This window comes from Trichosurus vulpecula, chromosome 4, assembly GCF_011100635.1.
Source record: "Trichosurus vulpecula isolate mTriVul1 chromosome 4, mTriVul1.pri, whole genome shotgun sequence".
NCBI classification, from domain to species: Eukaryota; Metazoa; Chordata; class Mammalia; order Diprotodontia; family Phalangeridae; genus Trichosurus; species Trichosurus vulpecula.
The window spans coordinates 335597762-335624721 of record NC_050576.1 but is presented as its reverse complement, the minus strand read 5'-3'; the positions used below and the strand labels follow the sequence as shown (position 1 = coordinate 335624721).

The 26960-nt window shown below is 37.5% G+C and overlaps 1 protein-coding gene across 1 annotated transcript in view; it reads left to right on the top strand.

Annotated features, from left to right (window-relative positions):
* Positions 1 to 1477: 1477 nt before the first annotated feature.
* KLF12 (Kruppel like factor 12) overlaps positions 1478 to 26960 on the top strand; it is a 191940-nt gene continuing 166457 nt past the window's right edge. Inside the window, exons 1-3 of the mRNA XM_036755754.1 lie at positions 1478 to 1558; positions 2782 to 2841; positions 18474 to 18563. Of these exons, the coding sequence (XP_036611649.1) occupies positions 1478 to 1558; positions 2782 to 2841; positions 18474 to 18563 (231 nt within the window). The remainder of the gene's footprint in view (positions 1559 to 2781; positions 2842 to 18473; positions 18564 to 26960) is intronic.

Below are 26960 nucleotides of genomic sequence, written 5' to 3'. Positions count from 1 at the left end.
TTCTTAAATATTATGTAAAGGAAAGGGGAGGAATATAGTACAGAATTAAGTTGATATAAAAACAGATATAATTTTAAAAAGTTATTTCAAATTAAGGGTTAGACTCCATGATCTCTGAGACCCTTCCAGCCCTAAATCCTAGGACAGCTTACACTTAGCACCTTTATTCCTGCAATTTCACTTTTTATTGTCATCATCTTTCTGTGTTAGGCATTTGATGTCATATTTAGTGTTGATAGCCAGAGATCAGAATTGCTCCACCTTCCTTACTACAATGTGTTCAAATCAAAATTGATGAAAACAGGCAGTTCACCATCACAGTGAAGAACTTTTATTTCCTAGATAAAGTTGAGAAGTAAAATTTTGAAAATGATAGAATAACTAAATTTATATGTTTTCAACAATGTAAGTTATGGCCAAGAAGAATTCATTTAATGCCTACTGTGTGTAAAACACTGGGCTGAGTATTTGCTAAGAGAAATACATACTTACATACATACATACACACACACACACACACACACATATATATGTATATATATATATATACACATATATACATATATAAAATAATATAAAACAGTCCATCATCCTGGTCCTCAAGAAGGTGATGATCAATATGGGGTGGTGGGGAGGCAAACAAGATACAAACAGTACAAAGTAGGGGATGATAAAGGTGTAAAAGAAGGACAAACTGTTAGGACAATTCTAGCAAAGGAAGGATCACTTCAAATAAGAATATCAATGAAAGCTTTCTGGAGGAAGCATTTGAGTTGATTTTTACATATTGTGTCACATTTAAACAGGTAAAGATGGGGTAGATGAGTGCATTTTAGGAGAAGTTAATTGTGTGGGTTTGGGGCAGCTAGGTAGCTTAATAGATAGAGTGCTGGACCTGAAGTCGGGAAGATTCATCTGCTTGCGTTCAAATCTGGCCTGAGACACTTACTAGCTGTGTGATCCTGGGCAAGTTGCTTAACCCTGTTTGCCTCAGTTTCTTCATCTGTAAAATGAGCTGGAGAAGGAAATGGCAAACCACTCTAATATCTTTGCCAAGAAAATCCCAAACAGAGTCAGGGAGAGTCAGACACAACCAAAAAATGACTAAACAACAACCACCACAAGAAAAACAATATGGGTTAAAAAAAAAATCGTAACGAAGGGAAGTTAGAGCCAGATTCTGGAAAGTCTTGAAAGCCAGGCTAAGGTAGACAATAATGAGCCACTAAAGAGTCCTGAGAGGAGGAGTGAAATAATCAGATCTGAATACAAGGAAGATTAATAGGACAGTCTTGTGAAGAGAGAAATGCTGGATGTAGAAAGATCAGTTAAGAAATTTAGTAGTGACCCACCCAGATGACAGTGAAGTCATAAAGTAGGGTGATGATGATGAGAATGGAATGGAAGGGGCGCAGGTATTGTGGAATTTAGAATTGATATGACATAGTCAAGGGTGATTCCAAATTTTAAAGCGTGAATGAATGAAACAGTGGAAAATATGGAAGTAACAGAGAAGGGCGGGTCTTTAGTGAAAGATAATTGGTTTGATTTTGGACAGGTTAGTTTTAGCATGGTGGGATGAGATCAAAGTGGAGATATCTAATAGACAGTAGAGATGATCAATAGGCAGACCTGGGCTTCAAGATGGAAGTCAGGGCCAGAGATACGCATTTAGAAGTAATTTCTGCAAAGATGAGAGTTGAAGCTACGATAATAAATGAGATCAGAGATGCCAGACACATCTTCCTTGTTGCAGCTGCTGCTCCTCCTTCTTCTAATAGCATTGTAACAGCATTTTTATAGAGCCTCCTATATGCCAGACACTGTGCTAAGTTTTACAGGTGTTATCTCTTTTTACCCTCACTACAACCCTGGAAGGAAAGTTGCTATTATTATCCCTATTTTATGGTTGAATAAGCAGAATCCAAAGAGGTTAAGTGACTTGCCCTAGGGCACACAACTAGTAAGTATTGGAGACTAGATTTGAACTCAGGTTTTCCTGACTCTAGGTCTAAAACTCTATCCACTTTGCCATCTAGATGGTTGCTGATCTGTTTCTGTTTTCTGCTTTGCTTGCATGCTGTGCTTCCCACCCAGTGTTGTCTCTTCTCAGAGACTCTGCCTAACTATCCCTTAATTACCAAAATTGGATGTTTTTTTCCTGATCTTAATCTTTCTTATTCCCTCTGCAGCCTTTGACCCCATTGATCACCCTCTTCTCTAGGAAGAGAATGTGAATTTGGTTTTGGAATAACTGTCTTCTCCTGGTTCTCCTGCCTGTTTGATTGTTTCTTCTCAGTCTCTTTTCTCCTGTCTTCTTCTGCTAAACATGGGTGTCTGCAAAGGCTCTGTCCTAAGCCCTTTTCTCTCTATATATTATTTCACTTGGTCATCTCATCAACTCCCATAGATTCAGTTATTGTCTCTATGCTGATAATTCTTAAATCCACTTACGTAGCCCTAAGCTCTCTGATGATCTTCAGTCTTTCATCCCTGACTGGCCATTGGACATCTCAAACTAGGTGTCCTGTGTCCTAGGTGTCCTGTTTCAACATGTTGAAAAACTGAACTTCTTACGTTGACTCTCAGACCCTCTCCTCTTTTAAACTTCCACCATTCTCCCAGTCATTCAGGCTTGCAACCCAGGTGTCATCCTCAACTTCTCATTCTCACCTCCCTGCTCCCTTCTCCCTGTATCCAATCTGTTGTCAAGGCCTGTCAATTTTAGTTTTTTGGTTTTTTTTACATCTCTTACATGTGTTCCTTTCTCTCCTCTGATAGTGGCGCTACCTTGGTAATGCCTTCATCACTTCACATCTGGACTGTGGCAGTAGCCTGCTGGTTGGTTTGCCTGCCACAAGTGTCTCCCTATTCTAGCCTATCTTCCATTCTGTTGTCAAAATGATCTTCCAAAAGAATCATTCTATGTCATTTCTCCATTCAATGAACTCTAGTGGCTTTCTATGACTTCCAGGATCAAATATAAAATCCTCTGTTTAGCATTCAGAGCCCTTCATAACCTCACCTCTCCCACTTCTTTTCCAGTCTTCTTACACCTTACCATCCCTTCTCCCACTTCCATTATGTGACACTTGCCTCTTTGCTCTTCCTCAAATAAGGAATTCCATCTCTTGACTCTGTTCATTGTTTGTCCCTCATTCTTGAAGAGGCCCATGACATCATGGAGGTGATGCCACGACATACAAGTGAGTTGGATTTAAGTTAGGGAAGGCTGTGCAAAGTCACAAGCCTCACTTTTTCTACTGGAACCGTCTGGGTCTAGTGGCAAGATATAGATCAAGATGACTGGAGATGGCCCTGAGCATTTTCACTGGCTGTCCTCCATACTTGGAATGCCCTTCCTCCTTATCTCTGCCTCCTGGCTTTCCTGGCTTCCTTCAAGTTAGGTCCCAACTAAAATCCTACCTTCTACACAAAGCTTTCCTGATCTCTGCAATTCTAGTGTCTTCCCTCTGTTGATTATTTCCATTTTATCCTGTATATAGCTCGTTTGTATATATTTGATTACACATCGTTTTCACCATTATATTGTGAGGTCCTTTAAAACAGGGACTGTCTTTTGCCATTCCTTGTGTTACTAGTTCTTAGCACATAGTAGGCACTTAAAGAGTGCTTATTGATCTGTCTGTCTAATTTGTCTACCTATCTATTTTAGGCAAACAATGCAAATAGGCATTGAATTGGGTCCAAACATAAACAGGAAGAAGAAAGCTGGCTTAGATTGCCTTTGGGGAATTGAAAAGCTCCTTTAATAGCCTCAAACTTTTCCCTGAAAAAAGGCACCCAAAAGTTGAAAATCTGTATTCTAAACCAATGATATTATGTGACTTGAAAAATAAAATACTACAGTTTTCTAAGAATTAAAAATGAGTACCGTTCAAGGGGAAGTGGAGAGAGAGGTTCTTGGGAACAGGCGGTACCACATAACAAATGAGAAACTACAAAGAAAAAAAAAGTAATTAAATAGGATCCTGATTGCTCTACTTTCATATCAACAAGGATAGCTTGGTTATGTGGCTTCCAATGGAGTGGAACTTTCAGATGGCACTTGAAAATTCCTCCCAGACATTGTGACGATAGTTACTTGAAATGAAGTTTGTCAGGATTTCATTGATAAATGTTAGAGTTTACAACGTCTCGGGGTAAAAAGATGTGTATTATTAAAATTGTAAGTATTCTTAATAAAAATAAATTTTGCTGATAATTTTATTTTGTGTATTTAAAATTTTTTTAACTCATATTTTCCTTTTTGTTTGTTAGTTTGCTCTTGTTCTTTTCTTCCCGTCTTCCAATATGCCTTCTACTTGTCCCCAGTGTTTTGGTACATTTGCTTTTTGGTGATCTAAATATTACATGCATAAGTCCTTTTGAAAATTGTTCTTTCTTAGAATTTACACAAACACTTGGTTTGTGACCTGTATTACTCAATATTTTAAAAATATTTTGTGTATTTTTATACATTTTATATATTTTTGCACTCATCTTCTCCCTACTCGCTGCCCCCTGAAACAGTGACGCTAAACTATATTGTAAACACTGACTGAAAAGGAATTTTCCATTTTTTTACTTTATATCCTCCAGGGTGAGTAGGTTTATTTTGTTTTTCTATTGGCATGTAGGAGTTCAGTGGCACTTTTCTAGTTTTTCAGTATCTGATGCCAATCTCCAGCTACCATTGAGTAACAGCTTTATCGACACTGTGACCAGGCATACAAAGTATGCTCCAGCCCTAACCTTTAAAACTCCGCATTTGTAACTTAATAATATATGGGATTTTCGATTTGTACAGAATACTTAGAGTAGTCTATTAAAGTTGTGAAACACGAAAAAAAAAACACTTGGCACATAGACAACATTTAAGAAATACTCGGTGATTGATTGATTCATCCCAGGCTAGTAACAGAGCTTTTTCACAGCAAAGGGTATCATAGCTGTCTCCTTAATCCTGATTTGGATTTCAGCCTAGGAGACATCTTTTAAAGGTATTAAGAACTCTCTAACAACTTGAATGGTATGAACCCCTCTCTGTGAAACTGCTATAGGGGAAAATGCTAATGAATACATTTACCAAGAATGGCCAGCCCCATGGCATTAAGGATCCATATGACAGCTCAAGAATTTTCCCATGCAGTCCTTGAAACAATGTGAAGAAAAACAAATTACTGTTGCAAATTTTATCGAAGTTGATATTTGAAGCAATAGTGGGAATTTTTATAGAAATAAAGAACTCTAACAAGATAGACATGCAAGGAGGGCATTCTGACTAACCAACAAACAAAAGGAGGGGTGGGGAGGCAGCATTTCCTTTACAACTTCAGATTTATTAGGGCCTTTTTTTGCTAATGATACCACTGAGTATCAGCTTCTACCATTAGGTTTAGTTACCTTTGTTCTGAGCATTCATTTATAATTTGAACAAGAATTTCTAAAAGATTTGTCCAATACATACTTTTGTGGGAAACAGTGATTGTAGCCTTTCCACTCTTTATTTGATTCTACAGCCGTATGAGTTTCTGTGGCCGAAAGAAAAGTTCTAGGTGCTTCAGGATTGTGAAATTGTATTGGTGATGGGCCTGTCCACACTTGGCTGGTCTGGTCTCCATCACTGGGTTTGCACTCAGTTTGCTAAGGTACCATAGCCTTCACTCCTCTTTGTCATAGCCTAGAGTACCCAGTACAGTACCACACATGACCCTGGGAGACAAAATCCAGCATAGAACTTGTGCGTGAAAAATTCTGAAAATCTAGCTTATATTCTAAATTAGGTGAAGCTTCCAGTAGCAGTGTAAGAAATTAATGAGTCTTGGAGTAGAAGTGTAAATTGCAAGAGCATGTAAATTGCTGTAATGTAAATATGAGGTTTTACTAGTTAAGCACATACGGTTGGCATTATAAATCTCACACATTTTGACAGAAGAATCTCTGTTTGAAGCTGCTATGTTGGAGACTTTTGGAAAATGTTTCAGAATATATTATACAGAACATTTTAACACTAAAAGGGGCATAAGAATAGAGCCTTATGGATCTCCTTTCTAGTACTTATTCCTCCTAGTAAATGATTGACTTTCCCAATGCAAAAACTAGATGAAAATTCAAATAGAATGGAAAAGAGAATTTTGACTTTTTTAACCTCATTTAGAAGCTTTTTTTATTAATACTTTTTGTGTTTATATCACTTTCGTTTCTGAATATCATAATGGTTTGATTGCTGGACCTCGAGTCAGAAAAAAATGGATTCAAATCCACTCTTACACCCTTTTTGGTAGTGTGACCTTAGTCAACTCAACCTATGCCTTTTGCTTCCTAATAAAACATAAACATAAATACAAAATGAGGTTAATAAATAAAATAAATTGAAAATATTGAATTATTTAAATTAAATAAAATGTAATTATTTAAATTATTTTAAATATAATTATATTATATAATTTATATATAATTTTATATATAATTTATATAAGTTATATTAAATTGAATAAATTCAATTAAGATTATTCACATTATAAAAATAAAATAAAAATTATTGTGAGGATAAAACATTATATTTGTGAATAATCTGTAAAGTGCTTTGCAGAACTGAAAGTGCTATATAGTTGCTAGCTATTATTATGTATTAATATAATGTTCTTCCTATTTTCATACCCAATAAGCATGCCTTAAAACAAAGATTAAAAAAGAAAGAGAAAAAATGAATCAAATCTCAATGCCAACGCTATCTTTTATTGCATAATATCCTTGGTCCCCAACTCTTCAAAGAAGGGAGAGAAATAAATTTCCTCAGCTCCACTATGGGAACTGCTGTGGTTATTGTGTGAAATATAATTTTGAATGCTTTTGAATCACTGTATGCCATTTAAAAAATCATTACTGAATTTCTTCTCAGTACTCAATAAGAATTGTATACCGATGTGAAGCTATGTATTTCCTGGATACTGTAGGCACCAATTTGACTACTCCACCAGGGATGCAAATCTCAACCCTTTCCACACCTTGCTGGATGGTTTTGATGAGTTACTGTGCCTGAAAAAGCAATAAACACCAGCAGCTGGCCAAGTCTCTTGTGATAAGCCTCTTTGAATTTTCTTAGGCTGAACATTTGGATAACAGAGATACAGCCTATTGCTGGTTCCATACTCCATCCAGGGGTGGGAAACTTGCAGCCTGGAGGCCACATGTGGCCCTCTAGGCCCTTAAGTGTTGCCCTCTGACTGAATCCAAACTTCACAGAACAAATCCCCTTAATAAAAGGATTTGTTCTGTAAAACTTGGATTCAGTCAAAAGGCTACACCCAAGGACCTAGAAGTCCACATGTGGCCTCGAGGCTGCAGGTTGCCCACCCCTGCATCCAAACCTTTCCAGATTGGCATAGTTTGGGCCCCATTTTTCATACCCCTTGACAATTCAGGGTCTCCTCTATACTGCAAGAACTGCAGTAGGCACTTCTGTTTTAGCGGAAGAAAATAAAAAGGAAAAGCTACATAAAGGGAGAAAATGCATTTCTGTACTTTGTCTAAGCAACTGTAAAGTTAATATGAAGTGAAACCCATACTTGTTAAATTTTAAATATGTGTGTGTATGCATATACATCCTCCCCATATACACAGATAACTACATAAATAAAGTTGCTAATTGGCGCTGGGTAGGAACTTACAGTTTGGACAAAAGGTATACAGAACAATATCATTTTAAGGTTAGCAAAGCACTTTACATTGGATCTTCTTGGATCCATTGGATACACTCTCATTGGATCTTCACAACAACCTTGTATGGAATATGCTATTATTATCCCATTTTACAGGTGAAGAAACTGAGACTAAGAGGGGTTAGTTGACTTGCCCAGGGTCATACAGCTAGTCAATGACTGAAACAGAATTTGAACTCTCAGTGCTGCAACCTACCTACTCTGCCACCTAGTTATCACTTGTAATTAGCACTTATATAACGCTTTAAGGTTTGCAAAGAACTCTGCAAATATTAACTCATTTGGTCCTCACAATTTAAGAGGCAAGTGTTATTATCATTCTCATTTTACAGATAAGTAAATTGAAGGAGACAGGTAAAATGACTTGGCCAGCAGCTATTACTTGTCTCAGGCAGGATCTGAACTCAGGTCTTCTGGACTCCAGGTCCTGTGCTCTATCTACTACGGTACTAGCCGCCTCCTATACACACAGACACACACACTCACACACCCACAGAAAGAAATCTATTGGAGAGAATTCAGACCTGTTATTTTACGATCGGTATAGGGCAGCAATTTGTCTGGTAGTTAACGTCTTAGAAAGTTTCCTGATATTTGCTAAGTGACCTGACCGTAGTTACACAGTTAGTATGTATCAGAGGTACAGCTTGAACCTCTACGTCCTCCTGATTCCAGGGAAAACCACTTTCTACTATGCCACATCCCCTCTCCACACTATATTTATACTTATAAATATAACTCTTTTGTCAAGTTGGATTACTTTGACTCTGAAAGTAAGTGTTGTCCCAGTAAGAAAACATAGAATTTAGAGTTGAAATGACCTCATAGATTATGCTGTTCAACCACATGAGTTACAAGGAAACTGAGTCAAAAACAGGAGAAATAACTTTCCTTAGGTCACTTAGCTTATAAGTGGTAAAGCCACAATCCTTACCGGGGCCTTCTAATTCCAGAAGTCCAATGTTCTTTCCAACATAATAGGCAGGCTTTGTAATGACATAGTTGTTATTATAGGGGAAAAAAAGCAAACCATCAAGGAGAAAATTTTCAAAACTCATAGAGTAGATAAAATAACCATGGCTTTCAGTTTAAGAATGACTTATTAAGTTAATTACAAGATATTCCAGGAGAGAGGTGTAAATCTCATTGTTAGGAAAAAAAATATGAGAACTTGGCTATTTAGGAAGTCAACCATCTTAGAAACTAAAGCCTTATTTAAATGATTGTAAAATATTGTGAAGAAAGTATCATTACAAAGTAATGACCAAAAAGCACTTTCTTAATTGGAATAGCTACTGCTCTGTATCCAAAATCCATATTTAAGGCCTCCTGTACGCCTGGGTGGTAAATTCTCTTTTGCTTTCTACCAAAGGATGCTTGGTACTGACCAAGGCTTCAGGGCATCTGACCCTTCTCCATATAGTCAGGGAGAACAAGCTCTTGGCTAATTATCTCCAGTTTATCCTGTACAAATATTGTTCGTACATAGTTGTTTTCATACTGACTTCCTCATTAGATTGTGAGCTCCATGAAAGCAGGGACATGTGGTGGCTATCTGGACTGTATCACACAAGGCATATGCGTACCTATTTGGAGTTGCTGGTCTGGCTCACTCATCCCAACCTAACTTCACAGATCTAGGTTCCCAGAGAAGGCCCACCACTATCTGGTTATACGCAAAATCTCTCTGGATCTTAAGGGGTATCCCTGTTTTAGAGAGAATACACTACCCTTTCTCATCACTATAGCTTTTGAGCCCCTACCATTGGGATTCCATTCAGCCTCTCACAGTGGTGACAAATTGTGTTTTAAAAAATGACCATTTACTTAGTAATAAGGCAAAATTAATAATGACATTACAGTTACCAGTGTATTAAAGAAAATGCAAGAATAATAAGTATATCACTATCGACACATAAACTTGGGTTACACTCCCCCACCAATCTGTTCTGAGTCCATGGTGGACAGGGGACAAAGACTTACAGATATCTGCTAGGGAAATACATGATCGAGGAAGTCCCATGTGTTTGGGGAAATTCTCAGCTTTGCATTACAGGCTTTGGTATCACTGATCCATTTAGAAACATTTTGTACCTCACAGAATTGCCTCTCTTCTAACTCTTCTGATCGACACCACTTTCCAGCTGGGCAAATCCTCTTTTACTCTAGAACATTTAAACATATCAGCTCTTTCAGCTTAGTCACCCTTAAAATGACACTGAGAATTAGTCTTAATTGGGATAGCAGTTCTCTTTAAGCCAGAGAACTGCAAAACTCATCACCTTGGCCTCTTTCTGTACAATTCAGACAAGCCTAGTAAGCTGTTCACTCACCAGGATGCTGATTCAACTCATCAATTTGTAACAAACATAGCTCACAGCAAAACAGCCAAGATTGACTCTCTGGGCAAGGCAGATAAACCTTCCTTCTGTGAGGTTTTGTCTCTCTCAAGTCCCAGGTGGCACTAAAGGACAGAATTTGATGGTGAAACTCTTGTCCAATGATATGGAACCTCTTTCCAAACAATCAGCAATTTCATACATGAAGCCTTCAGTCAACTGATTGCTCTGGCTACAACTTCTTACTCAGCTCTAACAGAGGCGACCTTTCTAACCTTTCCTGTTTCTTCGGTCTTTAGTTTTCACTTGCTGTGTTCTTCATCCACTCTTCACAGCTTTCAGTGGTCCGAATCAGAGCCATCTGGTATTGAGAGACTCACCTTGCACTTATGAGATTAAAAACTCCCCAGATCTCACCTATAAAATCAGTAGTTCTTATTTAATCATCTGCTGGTCTACAAACAATTATTTGATTTTTAAAATTTTCTGTGTTTTACCTTCTTAAGCCATAAAAAGAGTTAGATGCAAATGAGCTGAGGGACCACAATTCCCTGTAGTTTCAACCATTTTAAACTTCAAAGAGGTCTAATTTAACAGTCTGTGTCTCTGACAACTGTTTCTTTACACTTACATTCTAGCAGTTTTTAACAAATAACCGTTCTTTATCTGCCTATTTAAACTATCAATCTATTCACATTCAAAAGAGGTGTCACCTTAGAACCTTTCAAAGTAATTTGAGCTCCTGTGTTTCCTTTTCTGCCCCCTTTTGCAACCACATTTGCTTACAGCCCATTTGAAAATTAGGTTTCTTTATACACATATCTTAGCAATTTTATTAAACTAGGGTTTTTTCATACTCCTTACAGGCATGAAACTTTTCATCCATGAAAGAGGAATACCTTGCATCCTTTATCAGTGGATTTAGGGTTTTTTAAAAATTTATTTAAAATGTTTCTACTATATTTGTTTTCCTAGCACTTAGCACATTTAGACTGACTGATACCAAAAAAACTTTTTCTGCCCTTTCAGAATTAAACTGCTCCATTTGAAAAAGCAGTACCTTAAAGGGACGGTACCTTAATTAGTATCACCAAGTGTAGCCAGACCTGAAAACTTTGGAGAAAGGGGAGTGACAGCCATCTTGAGATATCTAAAGGACCATTATGTGAATTATAGTGATGTCTTTGTTGTATTGGGCCAAGCTGAGAGGAGTAGATAGAAGACAGAAGAAAAGAAAAGATTTGAGGGCATGTTAGGGAAGCGCTATTTTTCAAACCATTTTTCTTTTGGAATGGGCAGATTTTAGTGGTCTGCATCAAAGCCATCTGGTATTCAGAGATTCACTTCTCACCTATGAGATTAAAAACTCACCGAATCCCACCCATGAAATCAGTAGCCCTTATTTAATCATCTATTTGTACACACAGAATTTTTTCATTTTTCATTTAGTGTGTTTTACCCTCTTAAGCCTTAAAAAACAGTTACATGCAAATGAGCTGAGGGCTTACAGTACCTCTCCATCACTAGATACCTTCAAGAAGAGTCCAAATAACTATCTCTTAGAAGTGTGATAGTGGTGGTAATTTTATCAGTGGTGGGTAGATAGGAGGTTGAACCAGGTGACCCTTGAGGGTCTCTTGTAGATTTAACAATGGTTGTATGAGGTATATGAAATAATTCTGTTATTCCAACTGAGGAGTAATTTTTCTTTTTAGTTGCCATGTGTATTCTCAGTACATTTTGCTGAATATGTACTGTTTGGCCTCTATTTCACAGAGACACTGTAGACAGCGCTGATATGTTGCACAGACTGTGGAAAATGCTTCTTTGGCAAATGGTAGTATCTAGATGTGCCACACCCCAGTAGTGAACATGGAATTAGTCATCACTTAGCTGCTCAGATCATGTCCTGCTGGACCCAGATTTGCTGGGAAAATGAGCTCTCAGTGATTAACATTATGGCTTATGAAATGAGTAACACACACACACACACACACACACACACACACACACACACACGCACTTTTGCATAGAGAGATAGAGACAGAGACAGAAACAGAGACAGAATGCAAATGCCAGAATACATTTTGACTGTGGTGTTTCATAAAGATTTTTACAATCTAAGTACCAGATAATCAGTACTGAGAGACTAAAATTGATGGCCCTGTGTAATTTCTATTTATCTCTTGAGGATCAATTGAATTATTGATCCAACTCCAAACATGTTTTGATTAAGTGCATGACAAGATGGGTTTGACAACACTCCCAATTTATTGGATTACACTATATATTTAAATTCACATTTTCTGGGACCGTGTGTATCTGATCTTGGCTTGCCCGGATATGTCTGTCAATGTTGTGTTCTAATGACCACCTCTTCAAAGCTCTGTAATTATATATGCCTCTGTGAATGGTTTCCATCATGCTGTACAGCTCAGTGCTTAAACTGATGCAAAACAGGGTTAAAAAGATGAAATTGAAGATTAATTTTTTCCTCCATAAATGTTCAACCCAAAGACAGCTCACCTCTTTTAAAATGTATACAAATGGGAACTGCCCTTCAGGAAATAGTTCAGCTGTCAAGGTCTAGACCTCCAATGGTGCCCATTGTTATTAATGGAAGTGATTATGGTATGGCAGGCAGATTCTGGGAAACCCTGCTTTTGTGAGTAGTATCAAGAAAGGCTTGGTATCTTGAAAACAATGCCATACATTGTTTTACTTCGTTCAGTTCTGTTTTTGAGCTGAAAAGGTACATCATCATGCCTTTAGGATATGCAAATTTAAGCAACAAAAGAAAAAAAGAAAAATCCCACCATGAAAATATAGTTAGATTTTAAATGTGCTAAATGGTACATGAACCAGTCAGGTTTTCATGATTTATCAGTTTTTAACTTCAAAGACTCTGGTTAGCTTGCATTTTTTAAACTAATGAGTTTATCACAGCCAGTGGGAAAATGGTTAAAGTATATCAGCTGTAAATTGGTACAAAGTACTAAAAGGGACATTAGCCTCTAATCAGATTCTAACAGTTCATTAAACCTGCCTTTCTAGAATCGTTCTTTGTCTATTTCTTTCCCCCTTTCTGCCTGTGCCTTCCTCATAGGGATGGAAGCTTCTTTCCTTTTTCATCTGGGTAAGACCTCCTCAGGGATATGAAGGAATATCAGCTCATCCTTCTTTGTCTACAAACTAAACAGCCTCCGGGATGCTTTATTATGGTAGATTCCTGATTTTGCTGTATAACCTAACAGTTCTTCTTATTAATCACAAAGGCAAGGGACTTCCTAGCTGGCTGGATAAAGGTTTTCCAGAGCCTGGATGGTAGAATGCCAAGCTAGCTGAGGTTGAGGCTCCACCCACCTCCAGCATCCAAACCACAGAAGTCATTGACGCCCTAGGACATGAGATCCATTCTTGATATGTAAACAAGAAACTGGCCTGGTGGGAAAGAGACATTTCAAATTTGGAGCACATTAATGTAGCTGGCCTGTATGGCTATAGTTTCTCATGCTCTAGGCGAAACATCAGGTGCAAAAACTTGGATAAACTGGAAAAGTCAAGAGTAAAGGTTTTTGAAATTTTCTTCCATGTCTTGCTTTTTAATTACTCTAGTTTCTATATTTCAGGTACATTTCCTAGGAATAAAACAAAACAGGAGGAGTTTTTGTTTGTTTCTAAATGACAACAGACTGAGAGGCATTGAAGAGACAACTTCTACTTTTTAACTGTGCAGTGACATCCTCAAAATATCAAAGAAAATTGATTTCCCAAAGTAGCCATTAGCGAAGAGGTCCCTGTAAATGTCATTTTTCAAAGTTCCTTGAAAATTACACATAGTTTTTACAAAGAAAGAGTTTGAAACTGACAAATAGCAGCTTGGCTTAACTGCATCTTGTCAAATTCTCTGTCATTAATTGGAGACAAAACAAAGACAAAACTAGGACTTTATATGACAAAAAGTAAGGAAGAATTCAATTAATTTAATTCAAAAAATATTTACTAGGTATTTACTAAGTTTTTCAACTCTATGTCTAGTGACTGACAGGTAAAAGGTAAATAAAACAGGTACATGACCTCAAGACACCACCACCCTAATCAGAAGGTTAAGACCTATATGTGAATAATTATAATATAATATGTGCTATGTTTAAGAGAAGTAGAAAGTAATTTGAAAGTTCAAAGGAGGGAGAAATTTTCTTCTGTGTAGCAGAAGGGCTTCGTAGAGAAGGTGACATTTGATGTGAGCCTTAATGGATAATTAGATTTTCAAAAGATAATGACCAGGGAAGGGAAGGCATTCTGGGGCTAAGAGTGAAAGTATAAGTGAACAAATGACTTTGGTAGTGAATTCCTCAATACCACGCTGCTGCAATGAAAAAAATAATCTGAGGTACAGCTGGGGTGGTAGTTTGAAGCCAGGTTGTGGAGGATTTTGAGTATGAGACTAAATTATTCAGTGCAACAAATCAATAATTTATTAAAATGTAATATTTTATTATTATAGAGAGAGCCAGCATGGCATAGTGAATAAAAGGCTGTCCTTGGAGTCAGGAAGACCTCAGTGTAAGTCCAGTCTTTTACCCATGGCTGGTTGGGTAACCGTAGGCAAGTCACTCTGTGTTATAAGCAACCCTCAAAGACTCCTAAGTTGTAGAAGAGCTTATTAAGTATTGGCATAGGGCATTTCCACACTGGGATACCAATCCAGATCATAGGTCTGGATCAATACCTCCCCCAAGCAACAGCAACACCAATAATAATCATGACATTAATTGTTTACTATGTACAAGGCACTAGCTAAGGACTTTGGACAAGGCACTGTAAGGTTGAGGAGTGTGGAGCTTACTTTGTGGTGAACATACATACAGCCATTGAAAATTTTGAACAATAGAGCAAGTTGATTAGTACTATGCATTATGAAGATTATTCTAGTCATCCAAGTCTAGAATAGATTTAGGCCAAAGGAGGACTAGAGACTGGGACCCTGGTTAGGAAGCTTATTGCAATAGTGTTAGTGAGGATTGGACCTGAAGTGGTGTTAGTGGGAATGGAAAGTAAATGGGAGATATCTTGCAGAAGTATAATTCAGCTCAATTCAATAAACATTTATTAAGCACCTACTATATGCTAGGCACTGTGTTAAACACTGGGGATACAAAAAGAGGCAAAAGATATTCCCTGCTCTTAAGGATCTTACGATCCATGGAAGAGACAACATGCAAACAAATATATACAAAGCAAGCTATATACGGGATAAATAGGAAATTATTAACAAAGGGAAGGCACTAGAATTAAGAGGGGTGGGTCAGGCTTTTTTTTTTAGTTGAGACTTAAAGGGAGGGGGCGAGGTCAATAGTTTGAGAGAGGAGGGAGAGCATTCCGGGCATGGGGGACAGCTAGAGAAACCGTCTGGAGCTGAGAGATGAAGGGTCTTGTTCTTGGAACACTGGTAGGAGGCCAGTGTCGTTGGATTAAGGAGTACATGGCAGGGAATTAGGTGTGAGAAGACTAGAAAGGTAGGAGGGGGCTGGGTTATGAAGGCTTTGAATGCCAAAGAGATCATTTTGTATTTGCCCCTGGAAGCAGTAGGAAGCCACTGAGGGGGTAGGGATGGGAGTGACATTATCAGACCTGTAGGAAAATGACTTTAGTGATTGAATGGAGAATGAGAAGAGACTTGAGACAGGCACTCCCTAGCAGGCCATTGCAGCAGTCAAGGTATGAGATGATGAAGGCCTGCACTATAGTGGTGGCAGTGTCAGAGGAAAGAAGGGAGCATACTCCAGAGATATTGCAAAGTCAAAATCGACAGACCTTGGCAACAGCTTGGATATGGGAGTGGTGAGATGGTGAGAGATAATGAGGATTCCAGGATGACTCCTAGGTTGTGAGCCTGAAGGACTGGGAGCTTGGGGTTTCCCTCTCCAGTAATAGGGAAGATAGGTGGGGGTATAAATGACAGGATTTGGTAATAAATTGAATGTGAGTTGGTAGTGGAGAGAGAAGATTCAAAAATGATTGCAGTTTTTGGATTGTGGTTGGCAGGAAGATAGGGGCGCCTTCATTTAAAAGAAATAGGGAATTTATGAGTAAGAAGCATGCTAGAAGTGGTAGGCAATGATGAACTTACATTTGAGAGGTATATTCTGGAACTCAGGAGAAAGGTTGGGGATGGAGCGAAAGGTTTCACCTTAGTAGATAACCATTTGTGATAATATAAGAAATACAAATACGTCCAGAAATCAGATTGATTTTTTATACCCATATATTTTCATATATACTTTAATTCGAATTTTAATAATCAACAAGGCATAGATGGCATGTTTTTCAAATTGCAGATGACACAAAGCTGAGAAGAATAGGTAACATTTTAGATAAACAGCAGAATCACAAAAGATGTCTCAATAGACTAGACTAAAGGGCCAAATCTGAATTTAAAAAGAATAAAAATAAAGGCCTCTACATGAGTTCATAAAATTTTGCAAAAACTTTGCAAAAATAATATAGGAGAGGCAGCACTAGACATTTCATTAAAAATATCTGAATACCATCATAGGCCACAGTCTCAGTATGAATCAACACGGCGGTGGCTGGAAAAACTAATAAAGTAAGGCTGCATTAAGAGAAGTGTAAGGATCCCAAAAGGGGAGTTTGATAGCTCCCTGGCATTCTGTCCTAGTCAGACCACATTTGGAATTCTATGTTTAATTCTGGGTGATATCGTGTAGAAAGGACATTGATTATGGAGACTACTCAGAGAAGAGCTAAAATGATGGCTAAAGAAGGATCCAGAAGAAGAGGGAAGGAAGGAGGAAAGAGAATAGAAGGAAAAGGGGAAAGCTTATAGAAGAGACAAGAGGAGTGTGATAGTTGACATAAGGAAGAAGTCTTAAGCTTGTTCTTCACCTCATAGGGCAGGAGGAAGACCTATAGGATAAGCTTGAAAGAGGTGGATTTTGGCTTGATAGAAGGGAAAAAAACAAACCTAGTGACTGCTAGAGGTATCCAGAAGTGAAATGGGCATCCTTAGAAAGAAGCAGTGGACCCTTCTTTATTGGACTTTTTCAGGCAGAGGCTGGATTCCTGCTAGCTACAGATGTTGTTAGAGGGAATTCCTATTCAAATACAAATTGGATCACCAGAGTGTCTTCCAGCTCTGAAATTCTGATTAAAAAAAACAAAACAAAACAACTCCTATAATACTCAAAGGACTGTACTAGGCTTTGGAAAGATACAAAGGTAAAAAAGACCTAGTCCTTGACCTTGAAGGGCATGCAGTCTAGCTGAAGAGATAAGATATATATACAAATAACTGCAATATCAAATAGAACATAAGTACCTAAGAGAGATACAAAGAAAGTACTACCTTGATATATTGAGCAGATCCACCTCAATCATATCTGCATTTTTTTTTTGGAAAAATGTGAATATTCTTTGAATCTTTACAGTGTAACCGTTTTTCCAACATATTAAGTATATTTGGATAAAGGCTGCAATGAAAATGTATACTCTCTGAGCCTAATATTAGCAATTCTGTTAAAACAGAAACATGATGTCTTATGACCATGCGACTCCTCAACATCTAACTACCTTAAGAAAATACAGAGATTATAAGTATTAATAGAAATAAATTTAGTTGATTTGGTTCTTAAAAAGGAAAAAATAAACAACCTAGACAGCTGTTCTTAAATGATTTTTATAAAATGAAAACAACCACAAAAAATTAATTCAGAAAGTAAATGGCTTTTATTCTAGAAATATGCCTTCATACTACTTAGCAGCCCATTCTTACTAACTTGATCTTCTGAGACATGTACTGTGGGATATATTGGAAAGGATGTTTAAATTGTCAAGAAGCAAATGTTGGGGGACTGATTTGAAGGAAGTTTGAATGTGATTAGAATTTGTTATCATTATAAAAATTATTTTTACCTGGAATTTTGTACTCTGTGTGCTTGTTTTAAAATAATTTACACATTTCCGATAACTGATTATCATTTAGGTGTGATTTAGACCATCCAATTTTTCCTTTTATGTACTTTCCAGAGCTGTGGAATGGAAAAATCTGACTGACCCCTCCCTCTACCACTCTTGCAGGAGTGAGATGAATTGTTCCAGCCCTACATAAATTGAGGGAGGGCTTCCCTACTCTGGTTTATTACAGCCTGACCTCCAACCCAGAGGTCAGAAAATCAGACTGATTAATTCAACTTCCTGGTCATCATTTCAAATGAAATTTCAGATTGGGGGGGATAATTGGTTATGCTGATATTCTCATTTAATTACATCTCATTGCTTTTAAAAAGTAGTTTAGCAGTATGAGATGTGCAGCATGGAAAGCAGATGTCAGAAATATTCTTTCATGTTTTATAGTTTATTTCCTTTCCTCTTCTTTTTCTCTTTTCAGAAAATCAGCACCTTTGAGAACAGAATGTTAATGCTTGATGGGATGCCGGCAGTCAGAGTCAAAACAGAGCTGTTGGAATCTGAACAAGGGGTAAGTTGAGGTTTCTAAACACCCCTCCCCCAAACCTTTTCCTGATAGAGATAATCATTTCCAGACCTAAGCCAAGGTCTCTAGCAGACACATATGTAACACTCCAGTATGCTGAATAATACCTATCCGTCTGCCCCTTCTAACACTATCCATTTGTGAGTGCAGGCAATCTGGCCTTTAGGAAGGTATATTCATTCACCTCGTGGGAACCATATGGTCACTACTTAGATGTAGCTTGGTAAATGTTTTGAAAAGCCTAATAAAAAATCCAAAACAAAGAAGAAAGAATAAGTACCAGGAAAGGTAAGACTAGTCTCTCGATGTAGCTTGGGTCTTTAAAAATGGGGAAACGGCCGAGTACAGGTAGAGGTATAGGGTAGTTCATGTTTGCAGGATGAATTTTTCTATTGACATTTCAATTTATCCTGTTTCACACCATAAGAAGAAGGGGATACTTGATCAAAATGAAGGTCAGTATATTTGAAGTGTCTGTAAAAGCAAAGTAGAAATACTACTTTAAACACATCTCCTAACTGTTGAATTAATTCATGGCTACTGAAAAATTTAAAGTCTGAGATTGCTGCTGGATTTTTTAAAAGGGCATGGATAATTTCAAAACTGTTAACATTTATAGCTCTGCTAGTTAAAATAATGATAAGGGCAGTGGGATTGCATCATCTTATAAGCTGATTACTTCATTGGGTGTGCAAGGCTGTATATTGGCGATCTGAATTATGGAACAGTTGTTTTTAAGCTAGTCAGGAAAGCCAGAGGTAGGAAACAAAACAGAAACAGACAGATGCTTTGGTACTTGCGTGGGGTTATCTCTTCTTCTAAAACCTGAATAAAATATTACATATTGTTTCCATTGGACAATCACAATAATTTTCAAAATAATACTCTGGAATCTCTCCATTTGCTATAAAGCAGAATTAAGTGGGTCCATCCTGGACATCATCTTAATGGAGTATCATGCCCCCAAATAGTGAGCAATCAAACCTCCTATTAGGATGGTCTGCTACATAAAACAAGTGCGGCGTAGATGATAAAAATAGTATTTCAAGTAAGAGGTGTGAGGGGAAGATCCAGTGCTTAGCACAGTGTCTGGCGTGTAGTAGGCACTTAATAAATGTTCATCGATTGATTCTGGTACAGATATTTACTACCATTGTGGCTATAGACAAATAACTTAAAACTCTCAGGGCTATAGTTTCCTCCCCTAAAAATTGGGATAATGATGTATGCATCACCTACTTCTCAGGTTTGCTATTTCTAAAGCATATTGTAAACCTTGAAGTGCTATGGGAGTAAAGGTGATTTGTTTTTATGGTGGCCAGTAGTTTGCTGAGGCTCTAGAACCTTAGCCCTGTTTCTGACACTGTGAGGATTTATTTCTACATTTAGAATTCACTTGTTTTCTAACTAAGGCCACTGACAAAGGCCAATGAGTAGAACTGGTGGTCGCATTGACTCTCTAGGATTGAGGTTGCAGCATGAGGCAGTGAGGGAGAAAATACCCAACAACAACAACAATAAAATCACCGATTATGAAGTCTGAGGGGCCGGGGACCTGGGTTCATGCCTGGGCTCTGTTACTATCAATGTGTTTTTGTTCAGTCATTTTCAGTTGTTTCTGGCTCTTCATGACCCTCTAGGGTTTTCTTGCCAGGGATGTTAGAGTGGTTTTCCATTTCCTTCTCCAGCTCATTTTACAGATGAGGAAACTGAGGCAACCAGGGTTAAGTGACTTGCCTAGAGTCACAGAACTACTAAGTGTCTGAGGCCAGATTTGAACTCAGGTCTTCCTGACTCCAGGCTAGGTGCTCTATCCACTGCACCACCTAGCTGTCCCACTATCAGTGTGACCCTTAGGCAATGACTTAACTTTCTCAGCCTTTAGTTCCTTCACATTTAAAATGAGGGAGTTAGAACAGCTGACCTCTAGATGGTCTAACTCTAATGAATAAAAATAGTACTGTTTATATAGTGCTTTAAGGTTTGCAAAGCGCATTATAAATATTATTTGATCCTCACCACAACTCTGGGAGGTAAGTGCTATCATTAAACTCCATTTTATCGATGAGGAGACTGAAGACAGCAGAGGTTAAGTGACTTGCCCAGGTTCACACCACAAGTAAGTATCATAGGCTGACCTTGAACCTAGACCTTCCTGACTCCAGGTCTAGCCATCTTGTACTATGGTCACCTAGCACTGCTGACTGTATTTATCCTGGTCATCCATATCAGAATGTCCACATTTCTATAAAGTCACTGTCATAATTAGGACAGTATCCTATCACTTATATCAGCATAGCACTCAGTAATATATCATGATCATTAAGTGAATCTGATCAACATAGATGTAAAACCCAGATTAAATAATACTGGAGCTTCAAAAGCTGAGATCATCTTGCTTTTTTATTTGCATGCTTAGTATCTGGTTTAGTGCCATGAACACAATAAGCACTTAATGAATGCTTCTGCATTCCTTGGTTAAATAAAGTGGCTTTCCTGACCTGACTAGACTTATTATCCCATCCAGATTAATTAGATAACTTTCAACTCTCCCTCATTACTTTTTGCTGATTTTTTTTTCTCTGAAGTCTCCTTTGTTGGTTTATTCCTTGGTGCAGGGATCCTTTAATATAAGTATATAGAAAACAATATTTATAGCCATATATTTTGATCATAGAAAAGTGAATATATTCTGATATTTAATTTCAATTATGATTGCATTTTTTCTTTGTTGATGAGAAGAAAATGAAACATTCATTTATATTTCATACTCTTAACTATAGAGTGACTCAACATTTTCTTCAGCTCAAAAAGCAGTAAATGTATTCATGTGTGTGCATGCGGTTACGTTTGTGTGTATGTGTGTGCCTGTGTGTGTGATGAAGAAGGTAATGGAAAAACCATGAAAAACAAGCCTGAAAATACAACTTGAACCACCAATGAGAAAGTATTGTGCCATCCTCAGGCATCATCTTCATCATTCTTGCCTAATTTTATTAGTTGAATTTGGGTTAAGGTTTAAAGTTCAGAAAAGGCTAAGAACTCAAATTTATATAGCATGTTCAACCCAACAAACCTGGGAGGGAGGTCATACAAATATTGTTATCTCCAATTTACAGATGAGAAAACAGAGGCCTGGAAGCAACTAAATGACTAATCAGAGCGCCTCCCACTAGAAATTATCAGGGCAGAGTTTGAAGCAAGGTATGGCTGAGTGTAGAGGTCTTACCATGACAGCACATTGTAAAAGGCCATCTTTTTATTGGTTTCATGGATTAAATAGAAACTTCATCTGATCTTTCCCCCAAATAAATATTTTAATGTATTTTAACAGGCAGAAGCAGAATATCATCCTGAAAGTTTGACCAAATATTTCTTTATTAAAAAGCACTATCCACTTATTATCCATGTGAAAATGGGCTCTGCTTATATCTTGATATCATTTATTCTAATTTTGATTATGGATATTAGAAAGAAATTAATTACTTGTTTGGTTATCTATTTCTCGATTCTTTTTGAAATATATTTTACATACCTCTAAAATAGCAGAAAAGTTATACCCTTTTCATCCTCCTATTGAATGAGATTTGAACAAAACACCTTATTATTTGAACTTAACGTTTTTTGTACATTCCTTTTAGTTTATAGGTTTGTTCATGTTATTTTTTGTTCAGAAATCTTTATGGGTTCCTTGGTGACCACTGAGTTAAGTTTTAACTCCTTCATCTGCCATTCAATTCTCTACAACTTGGCACCATCCTGCTTATCTAATAATGTTAACAATTTCAGAGAAGAACAGGGTTGGGGACCCATTAAAGCATTCACAGTCAACATTTTCAGAACATTACTTTTCAGACCTTCAGATTTACTTCAGATGTATAACACTGAACTACAATTTTAGGAGTTGACGAATTTTCACCATTAGCAGCACCATCACTATGTATAAAAACACTTTTTATCAATAGAATAGTAGAAACCATTGGAGAAAAAGTTGATGGGTTTTAGTATAGAGAGGTTACATAGGACTTTGCACAAGAAAAGCAGTATCTCTAAAATCTTAAAAGGGACAGTCTTGGAAGAGCATTTACTGTTATTTTATCTGACACTCAGCGTATCTTTTGTTGTAGTTCACTCATTTCAGTTGTATCCAACTCTTTGTGACCCCATTTGGGGTTTTCTTGGCAAAGATACTAGAGTGGTTTGCCATTTCCTTCTTCAGCACATTTTACAGATGAGGAAACTGAGGCAAATACAGTTAAGTGACTGCCTAGGGTCACACATCTAGTAAGTGTATGAGGTCACATTTGAACTCAGGTCTTCCTGACTCCAGGCCTGGTACTCTTATCTACTCTTGCCACCTAGCTGCCTAACTCCTAGTCTCCAGTGATGAAATTTTCACAATGCAAACGGTCAGTTTTTGAAGGAGATACAAAATGTTATTAACCATATGGAAAAAAATGCTAAAAGTCACTAATAATCACGAGAGTGTCAATCAAGGCAATTTTAAACAACCACGTTATTATTCCTACTAAAATGGTTAAAAGAGACCAAAATCCATTATTATCCAGGAAACATGCATCATAAAGACATTGTTGGTAGGACTTAAAATTGGCAAAAACAAAATTGGTTGGTAGGATTTGAAATTGGTAAAAACAAAATAGAGCATTTTGGAGAACATTATGCAGTAAGTCACAAAATTGCTTATAGTTTTGTATTCAACAATTCTGTTGTTGAAACTTTATTTCTAAGATACTTTTATAGGAAAAAAAGATATTAACTGTGCAAAATATTCATAGCTGCTATATTTGTAACAGAAAAAATGGGGGAAAACCCTATTTGTTCAGAATTTGGAGAATGAATCAATGGTGGTATGTTAATGTAATAAAATATTATAGTGTTAAAAATGATAAATATGAAGCATACAAAGAAATGTGGAAGCCCTTATGAAGAATAATACAGAGTAAGATCAAGGGGACCAGAACTGTATACACATTGTTTACATTTGCATATGGATTTTTTTTTAAATCAAATCAAGAAGCATTTATTAAGCACCTACTCTGTGCTAGATACTTTCCTGAGCTCTGGGGATACTGAGAAGGGGAAATGACAGTTCTTGTTCTTCAGGACCCCACAGTCTAATGGAAAAAACAATATGCAACTTCTTGGTATATTTTTATATATTTAAAATATATTTTGTATATTTTATATATTTATATTTTGTATATTTTAAAACTAATTTGTATATTTTTGTATATTTAAAAATAGCAAGTTGAACATAATAGGTTAGCAGTTTTGTATGCAATCCTTTTTTATTATACAGTGTTTACAGAAATGCTTATTTTATTCCATAAATTAAAAATAAAACAAATAATTGTGTACAAATGATGTATAAAAGATAAATTGGAGATAATTTCCAAGGGAAAATGCTAAGATTAAGGAGGACTGTGAAAGACTTCCTGTAGAAGGCAGAACATTAGTTAAGACATGAAGTAAGCTAGAAAAGCCAGGAGGTAAATATGAGGAAGGGAGGGTGTTTTATGCATGGAGGATAGCCAGTGAAAATGCCCAGAGGTGGAAGATAGAGTGTTCTGTTCAAGGAATTGCAAGGCAGCCAGTGTCACTGGATTACAGAGTCATGGGGATAGGGGAGGAGAGTAAGGTGTAAAGAGATTAGAAAGGTAGAAGGAGGTCTGCCTTTTAAAACCAGGTTATGAAGGGTTTTAAACACCAAAGAGGGCCACTGAAGTTTATTGAATAGAGGGTTACTGGGTCAGACATGTGCTTTAGGGAGATCAGTTTGACAGCTGAGTGGAGGTTGAACTGGCATGGGGCGAGGAGGGAGACCAACCAGTGGCTAATACAGTGGCCTGTGCTTGAGGAGATAAGGGTGGTGGCAGTTTTAGAGCTGAAAGGGGAACATAAATGAGAAATGTTGTGAAGGTAGAAACGACAAGGCTTGGAAACTGATTAGATACATAGGATAAGAGAGAGTAAAGAGTTAAGGATTACACCTATGTTGAGAGCCTGGTTGATTGGCAGGATGGTATGATTTACAGCTGTTAAGTTGTATTGGTCAGAAGAAGGGAGGTTTTTGTCATGAAAGATGATGCACATGTTTTGGACACGGTGAATTTGTGTGTGGTTTGTCCTTTGTTCTCGAAGAGGACCGTGACATCAGGGAAATGATGACATGACTTGTAATTGAATTTGATTTGAGTGAGGGAGGGCTGTATGAAGTCACCAGCCTCACTTTCTTCTCTGGAGCCATTTGGGTCCAGTGGCCACATATCTATCAGGAAGATTGGAGATGGCCCATGATGTATTTAAGATGTGAATTTAAGATGTCTATATGACATGCAATTCCAGATGTTCGGACAGAGTTGTGAAACTGAAAGCATTATTAAGGATGATAAATGTTTTAGGTGCTATGCAGAGACAAATATAGAAGCCTGATCTATTTTCTGTAGGAAGTTTACAGTTGATTTTACCAACCATTGTATCTAGTACAGTGCCTAGCTCTGTACCATGCTATTAGTAGGCACCTAATAAAAATCTGCTGAATTAAATTGACTTGAATGTATAAGATGGCACAGACAAAAACAAAGAAACTCTAAGCCAACTAGATTATAAACTTCTGAAAGATAGGTTTCTTTTTTTAATGTACCTTCCTCTTAGCCCACAGCCATGTGTAGTAAATGTTTTTTATCTTAAGTTATTTTGTGGAATTCCAGAGTCATAGATTTTCAGAGTTGAACAGAGCTACAGCAGCCATCTACTGCTACCCACACCAGTGTTAAGCAATGTTAAGGGGTCCCCTGAACTTGTCTTTTCGAGTTGCCATATTTTCCACCTGAAAAAAGAATCCCCGATCCAACATGCCTCTAAGACCTCAAATACCTTACAAAGCATTTCAATCCACTCTTAGAAAGCTCTTATTTAATGATACAGCATTAACCTGGAATCTTAGGAATTGAGGGAGATGAGGTATTGGGGTTCCAGACATATTGCTGTTTTTTTAACAAAAGTGCTGCTGATAGGTAGATGAACACCGCTTGTACCAATCCTGTGTGATATTGATGGAGTCAGTGGATGCCAGTGGTATATTCATGTTTTCCATCCTGTCTTCAATAGAATTGTTGCTTTTGTTTGCCTTTGGCCTCTGCTGTCCTGATTGATGAAAGCCCACTATATCTGACTGGCTCCAAACCAACATTGGGTATCTCATTCTGGCTATCTTCCTTCCATGCCACTGGGTATGCCTCCCTTTCCTGCTTTAAACCTTTCACTCTGGTAATAGTAAGCAAATGGATATGACCACTGCTTTTATAAAGGGCTTTTCAGTGGGTGGTTATGTGACTCCACTCACCATCCTTGTGACTTCTCAGACCAAAACACTATTCTCTAGCCAATATCACCCACCATGTTTTTTTCTTCTTCTACTAGAATGTAAGTTTCCTGAGGGAAAGGATTATTTCTCTTTAGTATTATATCCCCAGCACCAGGCTCAGCCCTTGATACTGAGTGTTTAACAGATCCCTTAGTCATCCATCCATTCATTCATTCATGAAAACTCAAATATTCAAAGGAAGAAGATTAATGTCTAATAGTCTAGGTGAGCCTTGAGATGTGTTGGGCTTTTTAAAGCCTTTTCTTGATTGTCATTACATTTAAATACATCAGTAGCAACACACAAAAAGATACTACTTTTTTTCCAGAGAACCATTATATTTAATTTTGCACGAAAGGTTTGAGGTAAATTCTTATGCAGAGTTTCAAGAAGACAGTGGAGTTTTAATGACTTTATCACAAGTGAAGAAATGGCATTATGAAAAAGCTACTTGAGGTGCCCTTTAACAAAGCTTCATTATTACTTCCCCTGCTGTGGAACAGGAGCTGGCATTGCTAATAAATTGGTAGAATTACCTTAGAAATATGAATTTGCTTATCATTTGATATTCTCTGGTGACCCACCGCTTGAAATCTTTTGATCTGCAGTGAAATCTTCGTGTGTCAGTACCTTGACTTCAAAGAAAAACACTTAGTGAAGCTGTGTTCCTTCTTGTGTGGGCAGACCAAGGATTGTGGGGCAGGACTAGTATCTCTGCTTGTAAAAGTCATATTGTGGGGGGAGGGGAAAGGGATTGCTTTGCATGAAAGTAAAATAGGAACCGGGCTGATTTTAATAATGTCAGGACGGCCAATAAATGTATTAACAGAAAGAATTGAAAAGCAATGAGCTGTGGTAGGAATTTCAGATAGCCCCCAAGGGACATAGAGCAGCAGACAAATGCTCCCCCAGGGACCAGTCCCAGGCAAAGCTTCATCCTTACCTTCCTAGCTGTGCCCCCCTCCTTTATCCTTTGCCTCCTCTCCATTTCTTCC